The sequence below is a fragment of the Hyla sarda genome, chromosome 2, assembly GCF_029499605.1.
Source record: "Hyla sarda isolate aHylSar1 chromosome 2, aHylSar1.hap1, whole genome shotgun sequence".
Lineage (NCBI taxonomy): Eukaryota > Metazoa > Chordata > Amphibia > Anura > Hylidae > Hyla > Hyla sarda.
In genome coordinates this window covers 124,651,142-124,670,588 of record NC_079190.1, presented here as the reverse complement: position 1 = coordinate 124,670,588, position 19,447 = coordinate 124,651,142, and the positions used below count along the sequence as shown (strand labels likewise).

The 19,447-nt window shown below is 39.3% G+C and overlaps 1 protein-coding gene across 3 annotated transcripts in view; it reads left to right on the top strand.

Moving 5' to 3' along the window:
• CNMD (chondromodulin) overlaps positions 1-19,447 on the top strand; it is an 87,624-nt gene that overhangs the window by 60,927 nt on the left and 7,250 nt on the right. For all 3 annotated transcript variants that reach the window (XM_056560463.1, XM_056560462.1, XM_056560461.1), the window contains exons 5-6: positions 11,099-11,252; positions 16,745-16,935. In XM_056560463.1, coding sequence (XP_056416438.1) covers positions 11,099-11,252; positions 16,745-16,935 — 345 coding nt within the window. The remainder of the gene's footprint in view (positions 1-11,098; positions 11,253-16,744; positions 16,936-19,447) is intronic.

Sequence of the window (19,447 nt, the reverse complement as noted above, 5' to 3'; positions counted from 1 at the left end):
ACTCTGCTGCTCGGCGTTTGGAACAAGCTGTTCCAAACGCTGGAGCTGGCGCTGGGAGCTCGTGATGTTATAGCCCCGCCCCTTCATGACATAACATCCCGCCCCCTCAATGCAAGTCTATGGGAGGGGGCATGCCGGCTGTCACGCCCCCTCCCATAGAATGGCATTGAGGGAGTGGGGCATGACGTCATGAGGGGTTGGGGTTATGACGTCACAAGCTCCTGGCTCCAGCGTTCGGAACTGTTTGTTCCAAACGCTGAGCAGCGGAGTACCCCTTTAAGGATATAAGACAACAGTCATGATTAAGCTGCCTATGAAGCCATGCTTCCCCTTTAATGAATTCCATCAAATATTAAAAAAAAAAAAATAAATACATGATTTTCCCCCTCCCGTAAGCAATATCCGCATAGCCCACCAAGGGACTTTATCTTTGTAATAAATGTTTTACGGTCAATTTATATTTGAAAAATATCAACATCAGCTAATTTCAGATGGTGTCATAAACCAAAAGGGATATGAATTATGCACCAATCCCTCAGAAATACCAGTTTATTCAAATGATGGCTGAACGAGGATCATTGCATACAATAAAGAAATCCATCCCCCACCCTCCGGAACATTAAGTTGCACGCAGAAAAGTCATAACAACCTAAACTTCCATCCCTTAAACAGAACGGACTGTGGCAGCATGCACTGCTGTGCTGAGTTATCCAAAGTCATGTTTATGAGAATGCCGTAGTATTGTCACATTTCTAATGAATAGTAGCACCACTTATTCACCAGGGTGTAATACCTTGTCCTACCCAATGATAGCACACAAATTGCTTTTCTATTTTGCTGCATGCATTCCTGCAGTCACCTGAATAATGAAACATAATATCCAATCTTACTGTCATCCTGTATTACTGTATGGTAAACACATAGCAGTTTAATGGATCCGTATGGTCCCTAGAGTAAGTGCAAGTTACAAATCATCTGATGATCAGCCAGACTATAGCAAGAAATGTGTAGTAACCTGGTCCGGGTAATAGAATTCTCAATGTGATCACATAGCGTTGTGTTTATGGTAATTGTTGTCAACAATTTATAAACATTTATAAAGAATTCCATAAAGACATCGGGGGGAATTTGTTAAGACTGGCGTCTCACACGCCAATCTAAATCAATCCCCCACCAGTAAAGGTATGTGCTTGAATTATCAAGAGACACATACTGTACCTGTTAATGAATCCAAGCGCATGGGAGGAAATGTCTGCCAGCCCTGAGCTGGCGGAGAGTGCCATTTAAATTTTCATCCACTAGCAGGTGAAAATTGTAGAAAATTCGGTGCACTGGGAGACCACACCCTCTTTGCAACAAGCCACGCCTCCTGCACTTCAAGTTCCACCACTTGACAAGCTCTGCTCAAACAGGCAAAAAGTCACACATCTTTTTCGTACAGCTGTAGCTTGTGCACCAAATCTGCAACTTTTGCAAAGTTTTTAGGATGATAAATCCTCCCCATAGACTTGATATGGTGGAAGTATAAGACTCTAGAAAATGGTGAGCCCTATAGTAATATACTTTACTGTATAGTGCTGCGGTTGCGTTTCTTTTACGCTCATATTTTTATATAATTTAGGCCTCTATTACACATAGGTATATTTTGTTTTGGGTGTTCCTTTGCTGTTTCTCAGCACATTTTTGGTAAGCATTTTTAGCAGCAACTCTTCTGTTAATTACATCTGATACATACTTTGGTTCACTTTTTTTTTTTAAGTACTATAAAGAGGCCAATAGAAAAACACCTTAAAGGGGTACTCCGCTTTTCAGCGTTTGGAACCAACTGTTCCGAACGCTGGAGCCGGGAGCATGTGACGTCATAGCCACGCCCCCTCATGGTGTCACACCCAACCCCCTCAATGCAAGTCTATGGGAGGGGGCGTGACAGCCAAACGCTTCCAGCGGACTACCCCTTTAAAAAAGGCCATACCTACAGCATGCTATGTTTTGATAAGAAAACCAAAAACGCACATTGTCTAGTTTTTAGTTCAGTTCTAGTTTATACTAGACAGTCTAAGAATGTGCCAATTTTTTAACAATGACCGATATCGTCCTGTGTAATAAGCACAGCAAAAAGGCTACAAATGAGCAAATGCTTTGGAGTATTTTGGTGCATGGTGTCGCATTTAAGCCACGCCCTTTTGTATAAAAAATGTGCCTAATAATGCATGTGCCAGTTTCTGGTGCGAATGACAATAAAATTCCGTCTCACATGCTTTTACCTCTCTCCCCCTTTGACTCAGACTTATTACAGATTATTTCAAATTCCCCATATTCATAGTGGGTTATAGTATTTTTTCCGGTTACGTCAGACAAAGGGATGGCTTTGGTTAAAGGGGTGTGGTTCGCATGTGACACTGTGACACTGTGTGCAACAATTGTGGCAGAATTTGGGGACAAGATTCTGACACCGTTTAAGATAACTAACAGATGGTCTAAACTTAGACTTGATAGACAGTCTATTATAGTGGCTCAGACTCAATAAATGATTGATAAATTCTTAGGCTGTTTATTTCTAAGAATAAGAAATCTAAGCCAATGTTTTGCAGTGTGTTTAACCCCTTGGTACATTTAGGGCACTAAAGCCATGTACATTTAAATCATACATTTGCCTACAGCTGCCACAGCCAAGATCAGAGATAACCCATTTTATAGTGCCAGCAGTGTTGGAGGATGTTCACATTATATATAACATCTGGTACATTTAGATTTTGTAAATATGAAGTTGTGCTTTGTTTCACAGATATACACACCAGATAGAATCAGACAATGGGTGTTAGTGTCCCTGGCCATTCTCCTTAGTGTTTCATACACATTTCAAAGCAAAAAGGGAAAAAAAAAATATATATATATAAATATATATATATATATATATATATATATATATATACATATATATATACATAAATATAAGTTATTCAGGTTCATTTTTTATTAACATTTATAAAGAAGAACAAACTAATGTAAAAGGGGAATTCTTGTTTCATCAATTATAGGTCATTCTTTGCATAATAAAAATGATACAATTTTCTAGTATAGCTCCTGTATTAAGGGCTCAGTGTAATGCTGTCATTTAATAGGAGTCTTAATGTTTAGTTTCAGGGGATAACAATCTTCCCTTGTCATGTGATGATCACAGAGATACACAGCCAGAGCTGTGATAATTCACTGATATTTAACTATTATCCCACTGACTTTGTGTCTCAGATCTCATCTTTCTTACTGAGGGTAGAAGAATAAAAGTCATATTCTTAGCGGTTGCCATGATGCCCATTGTTCCTATAATAAAATTATTGACAATGTACAGGAGCTAGGAAAAGTTGTCTTTGTGGCAGAACCACAAAATCTCTTCTCACAGACAGCCTGTATCTTTTACCTCAAGGAAAATGAAAAGAACAAAGGATCCAACTCAGCAAAGTGACTTCATATCCTTAGGACTTTATTCCTAAATGACGCGTTTCAGGTGCAGGTGCATGACTAAGGGTGTGCTGCACCTGAAATGCGTCATTTCCATTCCACCTCTCTGTTCCAGTATATGTATTTAGATTGGTTAGGGAATAAAGTCTTCAGGATTTGAAGTAATGGTGACCATGTGCAGCTCTATGCATTCAAGCTATGGAGAACACCTGAGTCAGATTAAAGTTGCAAGAGCAATCCGGATAGTAATCGGGGACATTGTTGGGGAAATGAACACCAAGACTTTCATACAACCACTTCTTCCTAGTAATCAGGGACAGACACCAGTACAGTCTAAGTAAATGGCGTGAGCAACTACTTCCAGCATCTGCCCCGACACCATTATAATGTCGCAGGAGAATAGTGGATAGGTATATGTTTAATAGAACAATGAAATAAATGTAGATCTTCTTTATGTCTAGTTTCTGTGTCCTTGTTGTGTAAAGATGGTATTTTTAGTTTTTTGGTGTAGTTGTATAAACCCTTCATTCAGCAATGTTCGATTTTAGCAATTCCAACTTCTTACTTCCTGCTGTGCAGCTAAACAAGGACACATTGTTATAAAGGAAAATATTGATATATAGGTTACAGAAGTTTTTCTATTTATCATATATATTGAATGCACAATGTAATGTTGCGCAGGTTCTGTTCTTGATCAATTCACTCTCACTACACTAGAGCTGCTCATATATAGTAAAAAGAGATTCATTAAGCCCCAACCCCCAAGTACAATGGCATAAATAGAGTCGGGCAGATGGCAGCTCAGTGGATGTTTATGGCTTGTTACTTTGCGTCAGCTTTGTGAGGGGAGGTTAACTAGTGTGTCTAGCTAGTGTTACATGTCTCATGCCCGCCAGCACTAGTATTGAGATATAAATAATCAATGTGTATGCTTTTCACACCTCAGAATAGAGGCCCCCTTCATTCCCACTCCTCCATATGCTCCATCGATAATTAAAACATTCATTAATTGTATCAGGTTTTTGTACAAATTATAAATAGTTAATTTTATAAAGAAATGTATTTAATTTGCTAAAATGACACTCTTAAACAAGTATCCTTAGGGTGCGTTCACACTGTAATTCTCACGGAATTCCGCAATCGGAATTACGCGCGGTGAAACATCAATGTGAATGGGTCTTCCGTGAGAACCGTTAACACTGAACCCGCTGAAATTGTTCCGCTCAAAGAAAGAACATGTTCATTCTTTGAGCGGAATTCCGCGAGCACTGCATAGCCGTCAATGGTGACAGTGCAGTGCCATGCGGTCCTACCGCCGGGTGCCAGGCTGAATCTCCAATCTTTCAAATGAGAGGGATCAGTTCGATCATCAGTTTTCCTCCGGTGCTTTTCTACAGTACCAGAGTGCTGGACATATGTGATGGCACACTTACTGATAAATGTCCTCTCTAGGACAACTTCTTTGACATTTATATGTCCATAGGATAGGCGCTACATAGGTGCCTCGCTGAAGGGACCCCTCATAAATCACTAGACCAGGGTCCTGAGTTACCCATTCCTCCTCAGCCCATTACCACAGTGAAAAGAAACTAAAATGCAGCACCATCATGAATCATACTTTGGATAAGTGTTTTCCCAAGAGAACCCCATTAATTAACACTCTAGATTATCATCCCTACTTATATTAGGTCAAATTTGCACCCTTACTTTTGTGCAATAACTATGTTTTTATCTAGTAAGTTCAGCCCGAACCATCATCCGCCATATTAGCTCTTATTGGGCTAAACTTTCTGTCATACTCATTAGTGAAAACATACTCACCATCCCTTCATCCCTCTCTTACTCTTCAAGAACATTACACATTCATCCTTTTTCTTATAGACATGTTTGATTACATCCTAGCAGAAGGCAAGTAAAAGGCTATGTTCCCATGGTGGACATTCCACAGACAACAGAGTGCTGGCAGAACATGCCTGTGCTGGGACCGCTCGGAAATGCATAGACAGCAATGCATGTGGAATCCTTAAAAACATTGAACAATTTCAATGTTTTGTGGATGCCGGAATCAGGATTTTTACGGCAGGTGTTGCTGCTGCAGAAATTCAGCCATGTGAACAGAGCAGCAGAATCCCACAAAAATGAGTGGGACTCTCCTGCTGCGGAATATTCATGCATAATATTCATCTGGAATAAGTGACATTGGGGGAGATTTATCAAAGGATTTAGACTGGTTTTTCTTATCTAAATTTGTCGCACAGAAAGTCGCAGTCTAAATATGTGCGACTTTTTTGAGACTTTTGCTCCAGAGGATTTTTAGAACATGATGCATTCTAGTCTATTTTAGACGGAAATGCGTTGGGAAATGCATTGGTGCTGAATTTATCAAAAGCGACTTTTCAGCGACAAGTCGCATCGGCTGAAAGTAGGCCAAAATGTCAGACCATGGTGGAGCAGGTTTAAATACAGTCTAAAGCATAGATCACGAAGTCTGTGCACAGAATTTATCAAGAGCCGTGCACCTTTTGATAAATTAGGCGCACAATAGACCAGCCTAACGCTCTGTAGTTTGGTCTATATTGATGCGGGACATAGACAACTTTGATAAATCTCCCCCAATATGTTTGTTTGTCCATCAGGAAGGTGTCAGACAGACCAAAACCTTCACTTTAATGTATACAGAATTAATGCCAACAATGGGGCCCATTGATTTATAATCAAATCCAACAGGCTCCAACATGGCACATCATACAAATACACATCATACATACATCATATCATGCATTCACACATCAATCATACATATACACATCAATCATGCATACTCAACTATCATACATACATACACAGGTCTATCATACATACACATTTCTATGAGGTCCAATTGCGATTGCGACCTCTATAGTTACACCACTGCTCCATGCCTTGACTGATTACCATGCACAGCTCAGTGCTGAAAGCAGAGTCCTGTCCATCAATCAATCAAGACAGGGAGCACCGCCTCTTTGACACTTGAGCTCTGAGAAGGATTGAAAATTTAGATATTCTCGTTAACTTCTTAAGAACATGCGCTGTAAATGTACAATGCTTAGACAAGTAACTTTGCACACAGTGCTGTACATCTATGGCTATGTACATCTATAAGCTATGAAGTGAGTACAGGATCTGCACTACATAGCGGTATTCTATTTACTGTTTATAAAAATAGTACAATCGTACAAGCCCGCACATGGCTCTGTGGATGGAAAAAGAGTTATGGCTCTTAAAAGGAGCGGAGGAAAACAACAAAATGAAAGGGGTTAATGGTACTAGAGTAGGGTTACTATTACTAAACAAAAGAGGAATATCTGCTGCAGTATCTATAAAATAACAGAAACACAGAAACAAAAAAACAGGTTAAACTAACTGAAGCCAAATAGCCATGAGTGATGATATGTTCAGAGCTGTACGAGTTGGTTGCATGAGCCAACCTTCATTCACAGCACTCAGGGGGAAAATAAGAGAGAAAAGACTATAACAGCAGACAAAATACTCAGTTTCCATCAAGTGGTTATCATGAAGAGTACATCATTCAGACACAATAGTGTATAAACACGGCAGAATAAAGACAAATACTTAGACTTAACAAACACGCACATTTAACATTGTGTGCAGGTGCACATGGCATTGTGTACTGGTTAAGTCAGTCATTGTTATGGGACCAGATTATATTGAAATGGGACTCCAAGAAAACATGTATATTGTTATTTATTTCAAGGATATGAAAAAGATGACAATAGTTTCAGGTTAAGCACAAGGTAAATACAATAAATTAGGTAACAAAATGAGAAACAGCAATTTAAAGTGGGATGTATGGTACGCTCTTCTTGTCAATCCTGAAAATCGTATATACATAGCAAGAGTTTACAATGACAACATGAAGTACAGGACTGGGGGAAAAAGTATGTCAGGAGCAGCCTCTGGCTCATGGGAAATCGTCTTCTGTTTGTATGTCTTAGTGTCACTGTGTGTTCCTCAGTCCAGAAGAGGATGCTATACAGGGCGCGCCCTGAGCTAATGTCACTCTGGACATCAAACAGCAGAGACCAGACGTGGAAGCAGGCATTTTATAGTCCATGTCTCTTCAAAGTAACCCAGCCATACAAGTGAAATGAGTAAAGAAATTGTTCTATAGTCAATCATATGGTGGCCCAAAGGCCCATTAAAGTCAATAGACCACCAAGATTGCAATCTCAGTGATATACATTGATAATACTTACCTATATACCCAACTATGCTGCATATCTCAGTGATATACATTGCTAATACCTACCTATATACCCAACTATGCTGCATATCTCAGTGATATACATTGCTGATACCTACCTACATACCCAACTATGCTGCAGATCTCAGTTATATACATTGCTAATACCTACCTATATACCTAACTATGCTGCATATCTCAGTGAAATACATTGCTAATACCTACCTATATACCCAACTATGCTGCAAATCTCAGTGATATACATTGCTAATACCTACCTATATACCCAACTATGCTCCATATCTCAGTGATATACATTGCTAATACCTACCTATGTACCCAACTATGCTGCAAATCTCAGTGATATACATTGCTAATACCTACCTACATACCCAAGTATGCTGCATATCTCAGTGATATACATTGCTGATACCTACCTATATACCTAACTATGCTGCATATCTCAGTGATATACATTGCTAATACCTACCTATATACCCAACTATGCTGCATATCTCAGTCTGTTGCAAATACCTTTAGTTTTTTGGAGCTTGAACTGGGTGCTATCACAGCATGTTGGGCAAGAAACCAATGTAATTTCAAGATTTAGCTTCTTTCTCCAGCCCATAAACAAAGCATTAGAATTATGTCAATAAGAAAATAGCAAGTCGGCACTCCCTACCTCTTCTAAAATCTTCTTTATTGGAACTCATGACATCATATGGGGAGGACAAACAGGTGGTGTACAGTTTGTCCTCCCCACACATCGTTACATTGTGAGTTCCAAAAAAGAAGATTTTAGAAGAGGTGGTGAGTGCCGACTTGCTATTTTCTTGTTGACATTGTATGGACTGTTACCTGATATTAGTCAGAGCACCACTATACACTTCATATAAGCATTGTAGCTTGCTATTAGTTTAATTGGCCCAGTGCATGAATCATCGGCATTGCCAGCCTTTGAATTTCTCTTTACTAGTAAGCATTAGAATTGTGAAATGTTGGGTGTATTTTCATTTCTCTAGTGTATGACCATTGCATCACTACAAGGAATGATACTTGATAATAATACCCAAACTGAGCAACTACAGAACATTTGTTTTTCTTTCATCTGAATCACTATGACATGAAATAATACGTTGAACTTTCTGGGCTAGTATCTATTTTCAACCTCAAAATGTAAGGCTGCTTTCACACTATGAAAAGTACCCGTTATAAAATCGCAGGCGATCGCAGGGTTAAATGGCCATTAGAAAATCCCATTATAGTCTATGGAATTTTTCTAATAGCTGTTTTAACCCGTTATCGCCCGTTATTAATAACGGACGTTATTTTGTGACGGGCGATTGAGCGGAAGAGATATTGCATGCAATATTTCTCCGTTACTATCGTCCGTCATAAAATAACGTCTGTTATTAATAACGGGCGATAACGGGTAAAAACGGCTATTAGAAAAATTCCATAGACTATAATGGGATTTTCTAATGTCCATTAGGGATTTTCTAATGGCCATTTAACCCCGTGATCACCCGCGATTTTATAACCGGTACTTTTCATAGTGTGAAAGCAGCCTAACAGAAATGTAATAGATACAATGTTAAATGGTCACTGTTGTTTTTACTTCCCTCAAATTAATAGCTAATGGGATTCCTAGCATATTTGTAAATCACTTTATTTATGAAAAATGATTACCACAAAAAACAGCTCTAAAAAGTTGTCCATTGCAATCTGTTGTCCTCTGCCTGTCTTCAGGGGAACTCTCTCTCTAGTAGCAGCTAGTTCAGAACAGAACACATGAAGGGGCTTAGTATGTGTTATGTACAGGAGAAAATGGGAGAGAGCTTGAGAGAGTCTATGTGGTGTACCTGCAAGCTGAGTCAGTCTACCTGGTAAAGATTATCTATACTGTTCCTCAAAGGTTACTCAAGGGTTACCTCTTATCTTTCTCACCCATAAAGCTTACGGCAGCTGTTCCTTGTAACTAGCACTGTATCTAATACTGTAAGTTCACAGACTGGGTGTAACCCCCCACCCCCAGCCTTTGGTTTCTCAGCAGCAGAATTATGTTGCTTAATGCAACACCTTCCTTACTGTACTGCTAATGTTTCTTTAATTTCTGCTCTCACAGCACTTTGCAAAGTAACCTGTCTTCCTCACATGCCATCTATAGTAGTGTACTGTATCAATCATCCCCTAGAGCAGTGCTAGCCTGTTCATTCCAGTGCACTTTCAGGAGCACTTTGTCATGGCATCACATGTGCTGTGCTCTGGCTGGCCAGAGAAGTATGGGAGGATGTAACTGTGTTTGTACTACTGGCAAACAGACCAGCCATGGTCTCATCCCCTGAAATACACAGAATGAGAAATAGCTTTGCACCATGGAGAGGGATCTGAGGATCTCAATAACAGCAGTGAGAGCCCAAACATCATCCTGTCGCTACAAAACTAGGCAGATTTTTTAAATCCTTTGAAATGACAGATACACCATACAGGTTATACAAGGTACACCAATATGGTCAATGAGACCCATATCCTTCTTCACCATAAGCAGGATGAACATATATGCAGGGTTCTCTCTATCCCCATTACCAAATAAATGAGCAGACTTGTCTGATAGGAACCTTCTAACCTACAAACCATGAAAGATAAGAAGATAAACATTCACCAGGCCCTTCTGGTATGGTGCCTTGAACCACCATCCACGTTGATGTAATTCCAATCTTACTATGGACCTTTTCTCTCTTTTGTGTACAATGTGACTTAATATAGACCAATTTTTACATAATGTCTTTTGCTGCTTAATACAGTTAATATTATGTTACACTCCTAGAACAAATACTACTAACACTGGAAAAGAGATGTGAGATCTATTAACACAATACATACAAAATGATATCATGTGACAGGGAGGGAAAAGGGTTCATTGCCCATTTATGTTCCTCAGTAGTAACAATATATAATCAGATGCAAGATACATATTACAAATGTAAGATCACAATAACTTGTGCACATCTAGAGCACACACATATTAAGGTCAGTCCCCAAGGATTTCCACCATTGAAGATTCCCGATGAAGACTTATTTGACCTATATTCTACCTACTCATATGTCATTTTTAAAGTATGTTACTTCTAATTTATAGATACAATATAAAGACCTAATTTGAAAAATGCTGTTACGCCTTAGTTTAATTCCCATTTGCATAAGTGGGAGATAAGAAATAAAACCCTTTGCTCTCTTTGATATATGTGAGGCTTATTAGAGTCCTCATTAGAGAAAATACTAATATCAGCTCACAAACACATTGTACATTAACAGGAAAATAAACTACAAGATATATAAATATATACACAAACATATTGTATTTTTAAAGTTTGCATGCCCTTTATATCTTACCAGGAAGATGAAGTCATGCCAGCTAAGTTTGATGAGAATTCTCTTATCTGGGTGGCTGCAGACCAGCCTGTAAAGGATAACAGCTTCCTGAGCTCAAAGATCCTGGAACTATGTGTAGATCTTCCAATCTTCTGGCTCCGACCAACATATCCCAAAGGTGAATAATCCATATAGACTGCCAAGAGTTTCATTACTTTTGCATGTATCTTAAAGGGGTACTCCGGTGGAAAACTTTTTTGCAACTGGTGCCAGAAAGTTGAACAGATTTGTATATTACTTCTATTAAAAAATCTTAATCCTTCCAGTACTTATTAGCTGTTGAATACTGCAGAGGACATTCTTTTCTATTTAGAACACAGAGCTCTCTGCTGACATCACGAGCACAGTGCTCTCTGCTGACATTTCTGTCCATTTTAGGAACTGTCCAGAGCAGCATATGTTTGCTATGGGGATTTTCTCCTACTCTGGACAGGACTTAAAATGGACAGAGATGTCAGCAGAGAGCACTGTGCTCATGATGTCAGCAGAGAGCTCTGTGTTCCAAAAAGAAAATAATTTCCTCTGTAGTATTCAGCAGCTAATAAGTACTAGAAGGATTAAGATTTTTTTTTTCAATAGAAGTAATTTACAAATCTGTTTAACTTTCTGGCACCAGTTGATTTAGAAAAAAAAAAGTTTTCCACCGGAGTACCCCCTTTAATTGCTGGTTGTCTTATAGACTAAATAAGAAAGATCACTAAACAATATAAACATACAAAACAGGTAAGACTATAGAAAATACATTTCTATTGAACTTGTATGTCATATGTTAAATTAGATTATTATTACATCTGCCCACAATGTACATATCAAGTAAAAAAACACCTTCATTTCACATATGTCAGCCTTTTTGCTGCTATAGTATTGCAGTAGATGAAATGAGCCCTGGGCTTTGCCTGGGCAAAGTATGACTAATTATAAGAATGTCTTCACATTAGAAACCCACTGAGTGTTGCAACATGACATTTGCCATCTGTTATATAGTGAATTTAAAGGGGTACTCCGGTGAAAACCTTTTTTCTTTTAAATCAACTGGTGGCAGAAAGTTAAACATATTTGTAAATTACTTCTATTAAAAAATCTTAATCCTTCCAGTACTTATTAGCTGTTAAATGCTACAGAGGAAATTCCTTTCTTTTTGGAACACTGATGACATCACGAACACAGTGCTCTCTGCTGACATATCTGTCCATTTTAGCAACCATGCATAGCAGATGTATGCTAAGGGCAGCATGGTGGCTCAGTGGTTAGCACTGCCGCCTTGCAGTGCTGGGGACTTGGGTTCAAATCCCCCTAAGGACAACAATAAATAAAGCGTTATTATTATAATAACGTCAGCAGAGAGAACTGTGGTCGTGATGTCATCAGAGAGCATTCCAAAAAGAAAAGAATTTCCTCTGCAGTATTCAGCAGCTAATAAGTACAGGAAGGATTAAGATTTTTTAATAGAAGAAATTTACAAATATGTTTAACTTTCTGCCACCAGTTGATTTAAAAGAAAAAAGGTTTTCACCGGAGTACCCCTTTAAGGACTACAAGAATAAATGGGTTCACTCTCAACCAGGCTGGATGGGGCAGATGGGCTCCTTTTCTAGAGATAAGTGTTGATCCCATTGGTGGGACCCACATATGGGACATTCCATCAATATCGTGTAAATGTTGAAGATACCTACCTCTGGTATAGAATTGTGGTAAATCATATCTCCTTACAAAATACAGTGACCTTGACCGATTATTAGAACGAGGGGGGAGAAAAATGCTGCTGACCGAGACAATCCTATAGACTTACATTGCAAGTTTGTCTCTCTTAGCACGCTCTTCACCCAGTTAGATATGACTATCGGATGCAGTCTGAACACTCAGACTATGGCCAATCAAAGCTTTTGACATGTCTCTACAACATGTCAAAAGTTTTTTTTAAAGGGACAAGAAAAAAGGGGACTTTATACACAATTATCACACACAATTATTAAAATATATCAAACCATATCAAAAGTTAAACAGAAAATATTACAAGATTAAAATGCATTAAAAACAAACAGTCTAAAAAATTGAAGCATATAGGAGAACGGAAATAATGCACTCACCGCAGGTAACGATGCATAGGGAGCTCTTGGTGATTCAGGTGAAACAGGGGCTTAACACAGGGGCGGCAACAAGTTTCGCACTCAGGGGCGCTTCTTCTGGCCCGTACTGACGTGAAGACGTCAAGGTGAGGTTTTTATGTAGTAACCTGTGGGGGTTACTATAGAAACATAACATTAATGCAACATGTATAGTACAAAAAACAAATGAGCATAAAAACATTACCTATTTAAAAACACAGCTAGGAGGCTTAGTGGAGAAACGCACCCATCTCATTTTTGTCATTTACACCCAGTGGACCAAGCGCATTAACTCGGATTATCCAGCGGGCTTCTCTCTCCATGAGTAGCAGGTGCCACCTCTAGGGGGAGTCTCAACTTTCTCGATCCCAGAAAATTGAATGCAGGACACATCACTATTATGAACATCACGGATGTGGGCTATGAACCGAGAGGCTCCAATTCCCATGCGTACAGAACGAAAATGTTCTTTAACGTGCACAAGGAGTTTCCTCTTGGTTTTCCCTATGTGGTAGTATTCACATGCACAGATTAAGCAATACACTACATAGGCAGTTTGACATGTGATGAGCTGTTTTACGGTGATAGTACAATCACCCAACCTAAAACCACTTTTCGCCAAATTTTGGCTACAAATGGTACAGTTATGACACTTAGAATTTCCTATTGGAGCACTGTCAACTAACCAATTTAGTTTTTTGCATTCAGCTTTTTGTTTTTCAAAGTTTTTAGAAAGGAGCCTAAAGTTATTATCGGCGATGCGCTCGGTCCACTGGGATTAAATGACAAAAATGAGATGGGTGCATTTCTCCACTCAGCCTCCTAGCTGTGTTTTTAATTAGGTGTTGTTTTTATGATCCTTTGTTGTTTGCACTATACATGTTGCCCTAATGTTTTGTTTCTATAGTAACACCCGTCAGGTTACTACATAAAAACCCCACCTTGACATCTTCACGTCAGTACTGACAAAAGGAAGCGCCCCTGAGTGCGAAACTTGTTGCCGTCTCTGTGTTACGCCCCTTCTTCACCTGAATCAAGAGCTCCCTGTGTATCTGTCCTGTGAATGGAAGTTTTTTACTGCCTACAAGAATAAAGCTTGAACTTCATGCATCTTTACCTGCGGTGAGTGCATTATGTCCGCTTACCTATATGCTTCAGTTGTTACATGGTCTGTGGATTTCTTTGATAAGAGCACCTCCGCATTACATGCCTTTATATTAGGACTGATACACGTGTTGTTTGCTTTCTCCATGACAAAAGGACTCTCAGTTACACTGCAGCAGCGGTGCCAGACCCCTTCTTTCTTGTTTCTTTGTTAAAGTATTAAAAATGGCAAATAATTGATCCTGAGTAGTGCTCGGATAGACTTGGGTGAAGGGGGATCACTAGCTGGCACTGAGCTGGCACCTGGGGTATCATGTCACTTTGGATCATAAGGCAGCTTTGGTCCTTACCCTATGTAAAAGTGTCAGCTGGGGTGGCAGATCAGCCCCAGGGTGAAGAGCAGCAGCAGGATGAGGGTCTCAATACCAGATCAAGGTGACTGGCAGCTCAGCAGACACTTCCTTCTCTCTCCTTCTGCCACTACAACCACTATTATCATATTGCACAGCACTCCTTTAGGCTCTTACTCTTCCACAACATTAGTGTCTGGCCTTATTTAGGCTCTACAGGATGAATGGGTGAAAATTTCTACAGACACCCCTATAATCTTGTAGAAAGTCTTCTTAGAAGAGTGAAAGCTACTATAACTGCAAAGGGAGGACAACTCCATATTGTTGTCTATAGATATAGAATGGGATGCCCTAAAAGCTTCTGCAGATAGAATGTGGAGGAGGCCAGTACATTTTTCCATGTTGTGAATGTTTGTAAGAATAAGGGAATGGGTCATGTACAGGGATAGTTTGTTGTCTGTTACTATGTACATAAAATGGAGGGGATTGGACATGAAATGGAGGGGATTTTACCATTTGTTTATTATATGGCAAACTCAATATTTACTTCTATAATTACAATATGACATTTTCTCCAAATCTTGCAGCCCTAGTTGGTAGGTAGAATTCTTAGCAAGTTTGTTGTAGGTAGGTAGATAGAAAGTTTGTTGGGTAGGTAGTATGTTTTGTAGGTAGGTAGGTAGTAAGTTTGCAAAGTAGGTGGATAGGTAGTACATTTGCTAGGTAGGCAGGAAGGTGGTAAGTTTGTCAGGTAGGCGGGCAGGTAGGTCCCCCAGAGCACATGGATCACCTTGAGAATGTATCTATCTTTTTAGTTTCGGAGTGGACTTCGTTTGCTATTATCAGGTATCATACTATCTTTACTTAGGTTTAGGGACAAGTGTGGGGTCACGGATACAAGCTCTGAGTGCTCAGGCTATCAAAGAGAATGGTAACCCCTTCTGTAATGACAGGTCATACTCCCTGTGTGACCAAACAGGTCACACACCAATAAGGCGGGGCCTATTCTCAACCCATATCACACTGGAAATATATATCAAATTCCATTATAGGGAAGCTGAATGGTTTTAAGCCTCATTGTTACTGACATCTATCCTAGTATAGCTGCAATTTAACTAAAGTGAGAAATGTCATAACCCGGGAGAAGTAACTGTCCAATCATTCAAAGCTATTCACTTGATGAAGACACCACGTTTGCTGCAGGGTTATTTTCCCATTAATATATATACTAATTATATAGTGACATTGGAGTGAAACAGCCTTTCCAGTTCCCATGTATCAGATACAATTTCAGTAAATAGTGAGAATTCATTTATTGAAATTTATCATTAACATTCAGTATATAAAATTCTGAAAAGCCAGTTGGGAAATAGATAGAAAGACAGACCAATGTTGTTATACCAACGATCTGAATCTGTGATTAGTAAATACGTTTCTGCCGGTTGCTTTGAAATATGACTGTTGGATCTGTGGTATTAAACCAAGAAACCAAAGGATGCATTTTAATTTCCACAAATGCTTTCCATCTAGCCCACCTCATTATAGTGTCTCCTGGGAAGAAGAGCTTTGCTGCAAAAGACCTGCAGTGTCAGTTCCTAATCCTGGAAACAAGACTATGACTATCCTATCAGCTGCTGTGCGGATTAACATCCTAAAAGTTAACCTTTGATGTTTACTTCAACAGAAGAAGTGCTATGATTTATAATTAAATGCCATTCTAAATTGCAATATAGTGAATGTGTGATATGATGGCAGACCCAGCTATCCTGTTAAATTGTTCCCGACCTGGCTAGTTAGTAAATTTGTGCAGCGCTAACACCATTATACTTTCACAGTCACCATGTGAGCACTTATTATTTCATTCTGACTTGACATCTGATGTATTAATCTGTTTAACCTGCTGTATATTTATTTCCACTTTAAGCTAATTTAGTTCACATCCAGCAGACCAGCTCTCCAGGATGTATGCAGCATATCCCCCGCATGGTACATCAGAATTATGGAGACCTAAGTAGTGCTAATAAATGTACTTCCTATTTCCATTTGTCTAGAAAGTCAACGAGGTAAAAGGGATGTGAGAAGGAAAGTGAGACAATCACAGAACTTAAACCTGGACCAGTTTGAGGCTGCAGCTGAAGAGCGCAACACCAGGCGCCAAGGGAACCGACGTGCTCAAAAAGTCAATGAAACACAACCATCCTCTGAGAGAGAGAGAGAATTCAACCCCGAGAACCCATACCATGTAAGTTATCTGTTACTGCACTAACTATACTAAAGTTATTTAAACTCAAGCTTCTTATCCCCTTGTACCACCAAGAAGATGGACAGGCTCTAAAGATCCAGATTGACTTAAAGGGGTTATCCAGGAAAAAACTTTTTTTATATATCAACTGGCTCCCAAAAGTTAAACAGATTTGTAAATTACTTCTATTAAAAAATCTTAATCCTTTCAGTACTTATGAGCTTCTGAAGTTAAGGTTGTTCTTTTCTGTCTAAGTGCTCTCTGATGACACGTCTCTCGGGAAACGCCCAATTTAGAAGCAAATCCCCATAGCAAACCTCTTCTAAACTGGGCGTTTCCCGAGAACACTTAGACAGAACACAGAGAACACTTAGACAGAAAAGAACAACCTTAACTTCAGAAGCTCATAAGTACTGAAAGGATTAAGATTTTTTAACAGAAGTAATTTACAAATCTGTTTAACTTTCTGGAGCCAGTTGATATATAAAAAAAAAAAGTTTTTTCCTAGAATACCCCTTTAAAAACTTTCAAATCCTTACACAGTGTAAACATAGACTAGACAGTCTGAAATGCATTAGATTTATCACAGCGTCTAAGTTTGGACCAACTATTAGTTGGCTTTAAAATGGTACTCTGCTGCACAGCGTTTGGAACAAACTGTTCCAAACGCTGGAGCCAGGATCTCGTGTCATCATAGCCCCACCCCCTCATGAAATCACGCCCTGCCCCCTCAATGCAAGTCTAAGGGAGGTGAAGACAGGCAAAGTGACGCGTTTCAGCCTACATAAAGGCCTTACTCATACTCATTTTAGACAGACAAAACAGACCCCTTATGTAGGGAGGGGAGAATTCAGTTTTCGAGTAGTAGAAACAGGTTGTGGAAAAAGTAGTAACATCTCCACCAGAGAGTAACATTTGCACCCCCTGCTACCCTGCTGGCCCCTCTACTGTACTCTTGTGTCCGCTTTCATATTCTAGCACAATAGAGTACCCCAGTTTAGAGCTGCTCTGAGAACTCATTTCAGGTTTGTTCTTCAGAGGGGTATCCAAAGGATAGGGGATAAGATGTATGACCCGTGGAGGGGCGTGGCGTGAATGGAGGGGAGTGGTGTGGCATCACTAGGGGGGCGTGGTTGTGACATCACATCCCCGTTTGAGGAAGCGCCGGCCCAGATTGCCGTGTGCTGCACTGAGATCGCAGGGGTTCCAAGCGGTGGGACCCTGCAATCATACATCTTATGCCCTATCCTTTGGATAGGGGATAACGTTTAAAGCAGGAATACCCCTTTAATGTTTATGAGCTGCCAACATGTAAAAAGTTCCCAGTCAATGTAAATTAGTGTGCAAGATACATTATACCAAGGGAAGTTTTTGCATTACTTCCTGTGACAGATAATTCGGCACAAAACTTTTGCAAACAGCACTTTGCATGAAGCCCACGTAGCAGGCAATTTCCATAACAGTTCTTTTCTTAAGATTGCTATGCATTTTATGCTTTTCAAGGTGTACAATGTTCTGAAAAACAGTAATTTAAATTGTGAATTCTTTGATGCGTACACACTACTTTCTCTATTCTGTGCTCAAAAAATATCTTTGTAATCTAATGTACATTAAAGAGAATTTAAAGAGAATTTCTTGCTAAAGAATATAAAAAAAACACACACTCCAGCCCCGTCTGAAGAAATCTAAACTAGATATGCCTCGTGGAAAATCAATATGGTGTTGGCTTGGTTTCCTAATCAATGTCATAGGAGTGATTTAACACGTGAGTATTTAAAGCAAGCTCACATTTCTAGATTTCATCAGTATTCATTCCCTGCAGGAGTTCTTGTCAGGCCTTTCAATAAAGTATTGTTCTTCCTACTTCTCCCTTACAATCGAGCCACAAGACTCCGGAATAAAAGAACGCAGACACTGCAGACAATGTACTTTCAGCTTTAACAGACTTGGTAGAAAAAAAAATGTATATGGAATTTGACAGTATCATTAAAATGCTCGATCTATGGACATTATGTCCATTTGCTATCAGCTTCATTTTACAAATACAACATGTAATACATATACAATGTTTGATTTTAAAATGTATGAGATCATAGACCCCTTAAGGGGGCGATTTACTAAGGCTGGCGCTTTACACACCAACCTTTAGTAAAGCCCTGGTGGCCGTAGCATTAGGATAAGTTTGTACTTTTTATTATTTTTTTTTTTTTTAAATGCCAAGAAAAACACCAATTCTGCCGCATGGTGTTTCTTTCTGCAAAAAAAACGCTGCGGCCAGATGTTAGCTGTAAATCAATGAGAAATCGCTAAATTCTTATTCCACTTTGGCGTTTTTTTTTTATCCTTTTGGCGTTTTTTCCCTCTTTTCTTGCGTTTTTCAGCTCCTGCGATTTTTAAGTCAAAATCGTGACGTTTTTCTTTCATAGAAGTCTATGGGAGTGAAGAAATGCCAAGAAAAACAATATGTGGGTTTTAACTTTGGCATTTTTCAGGCGGTTTTTATTCTTTTTTG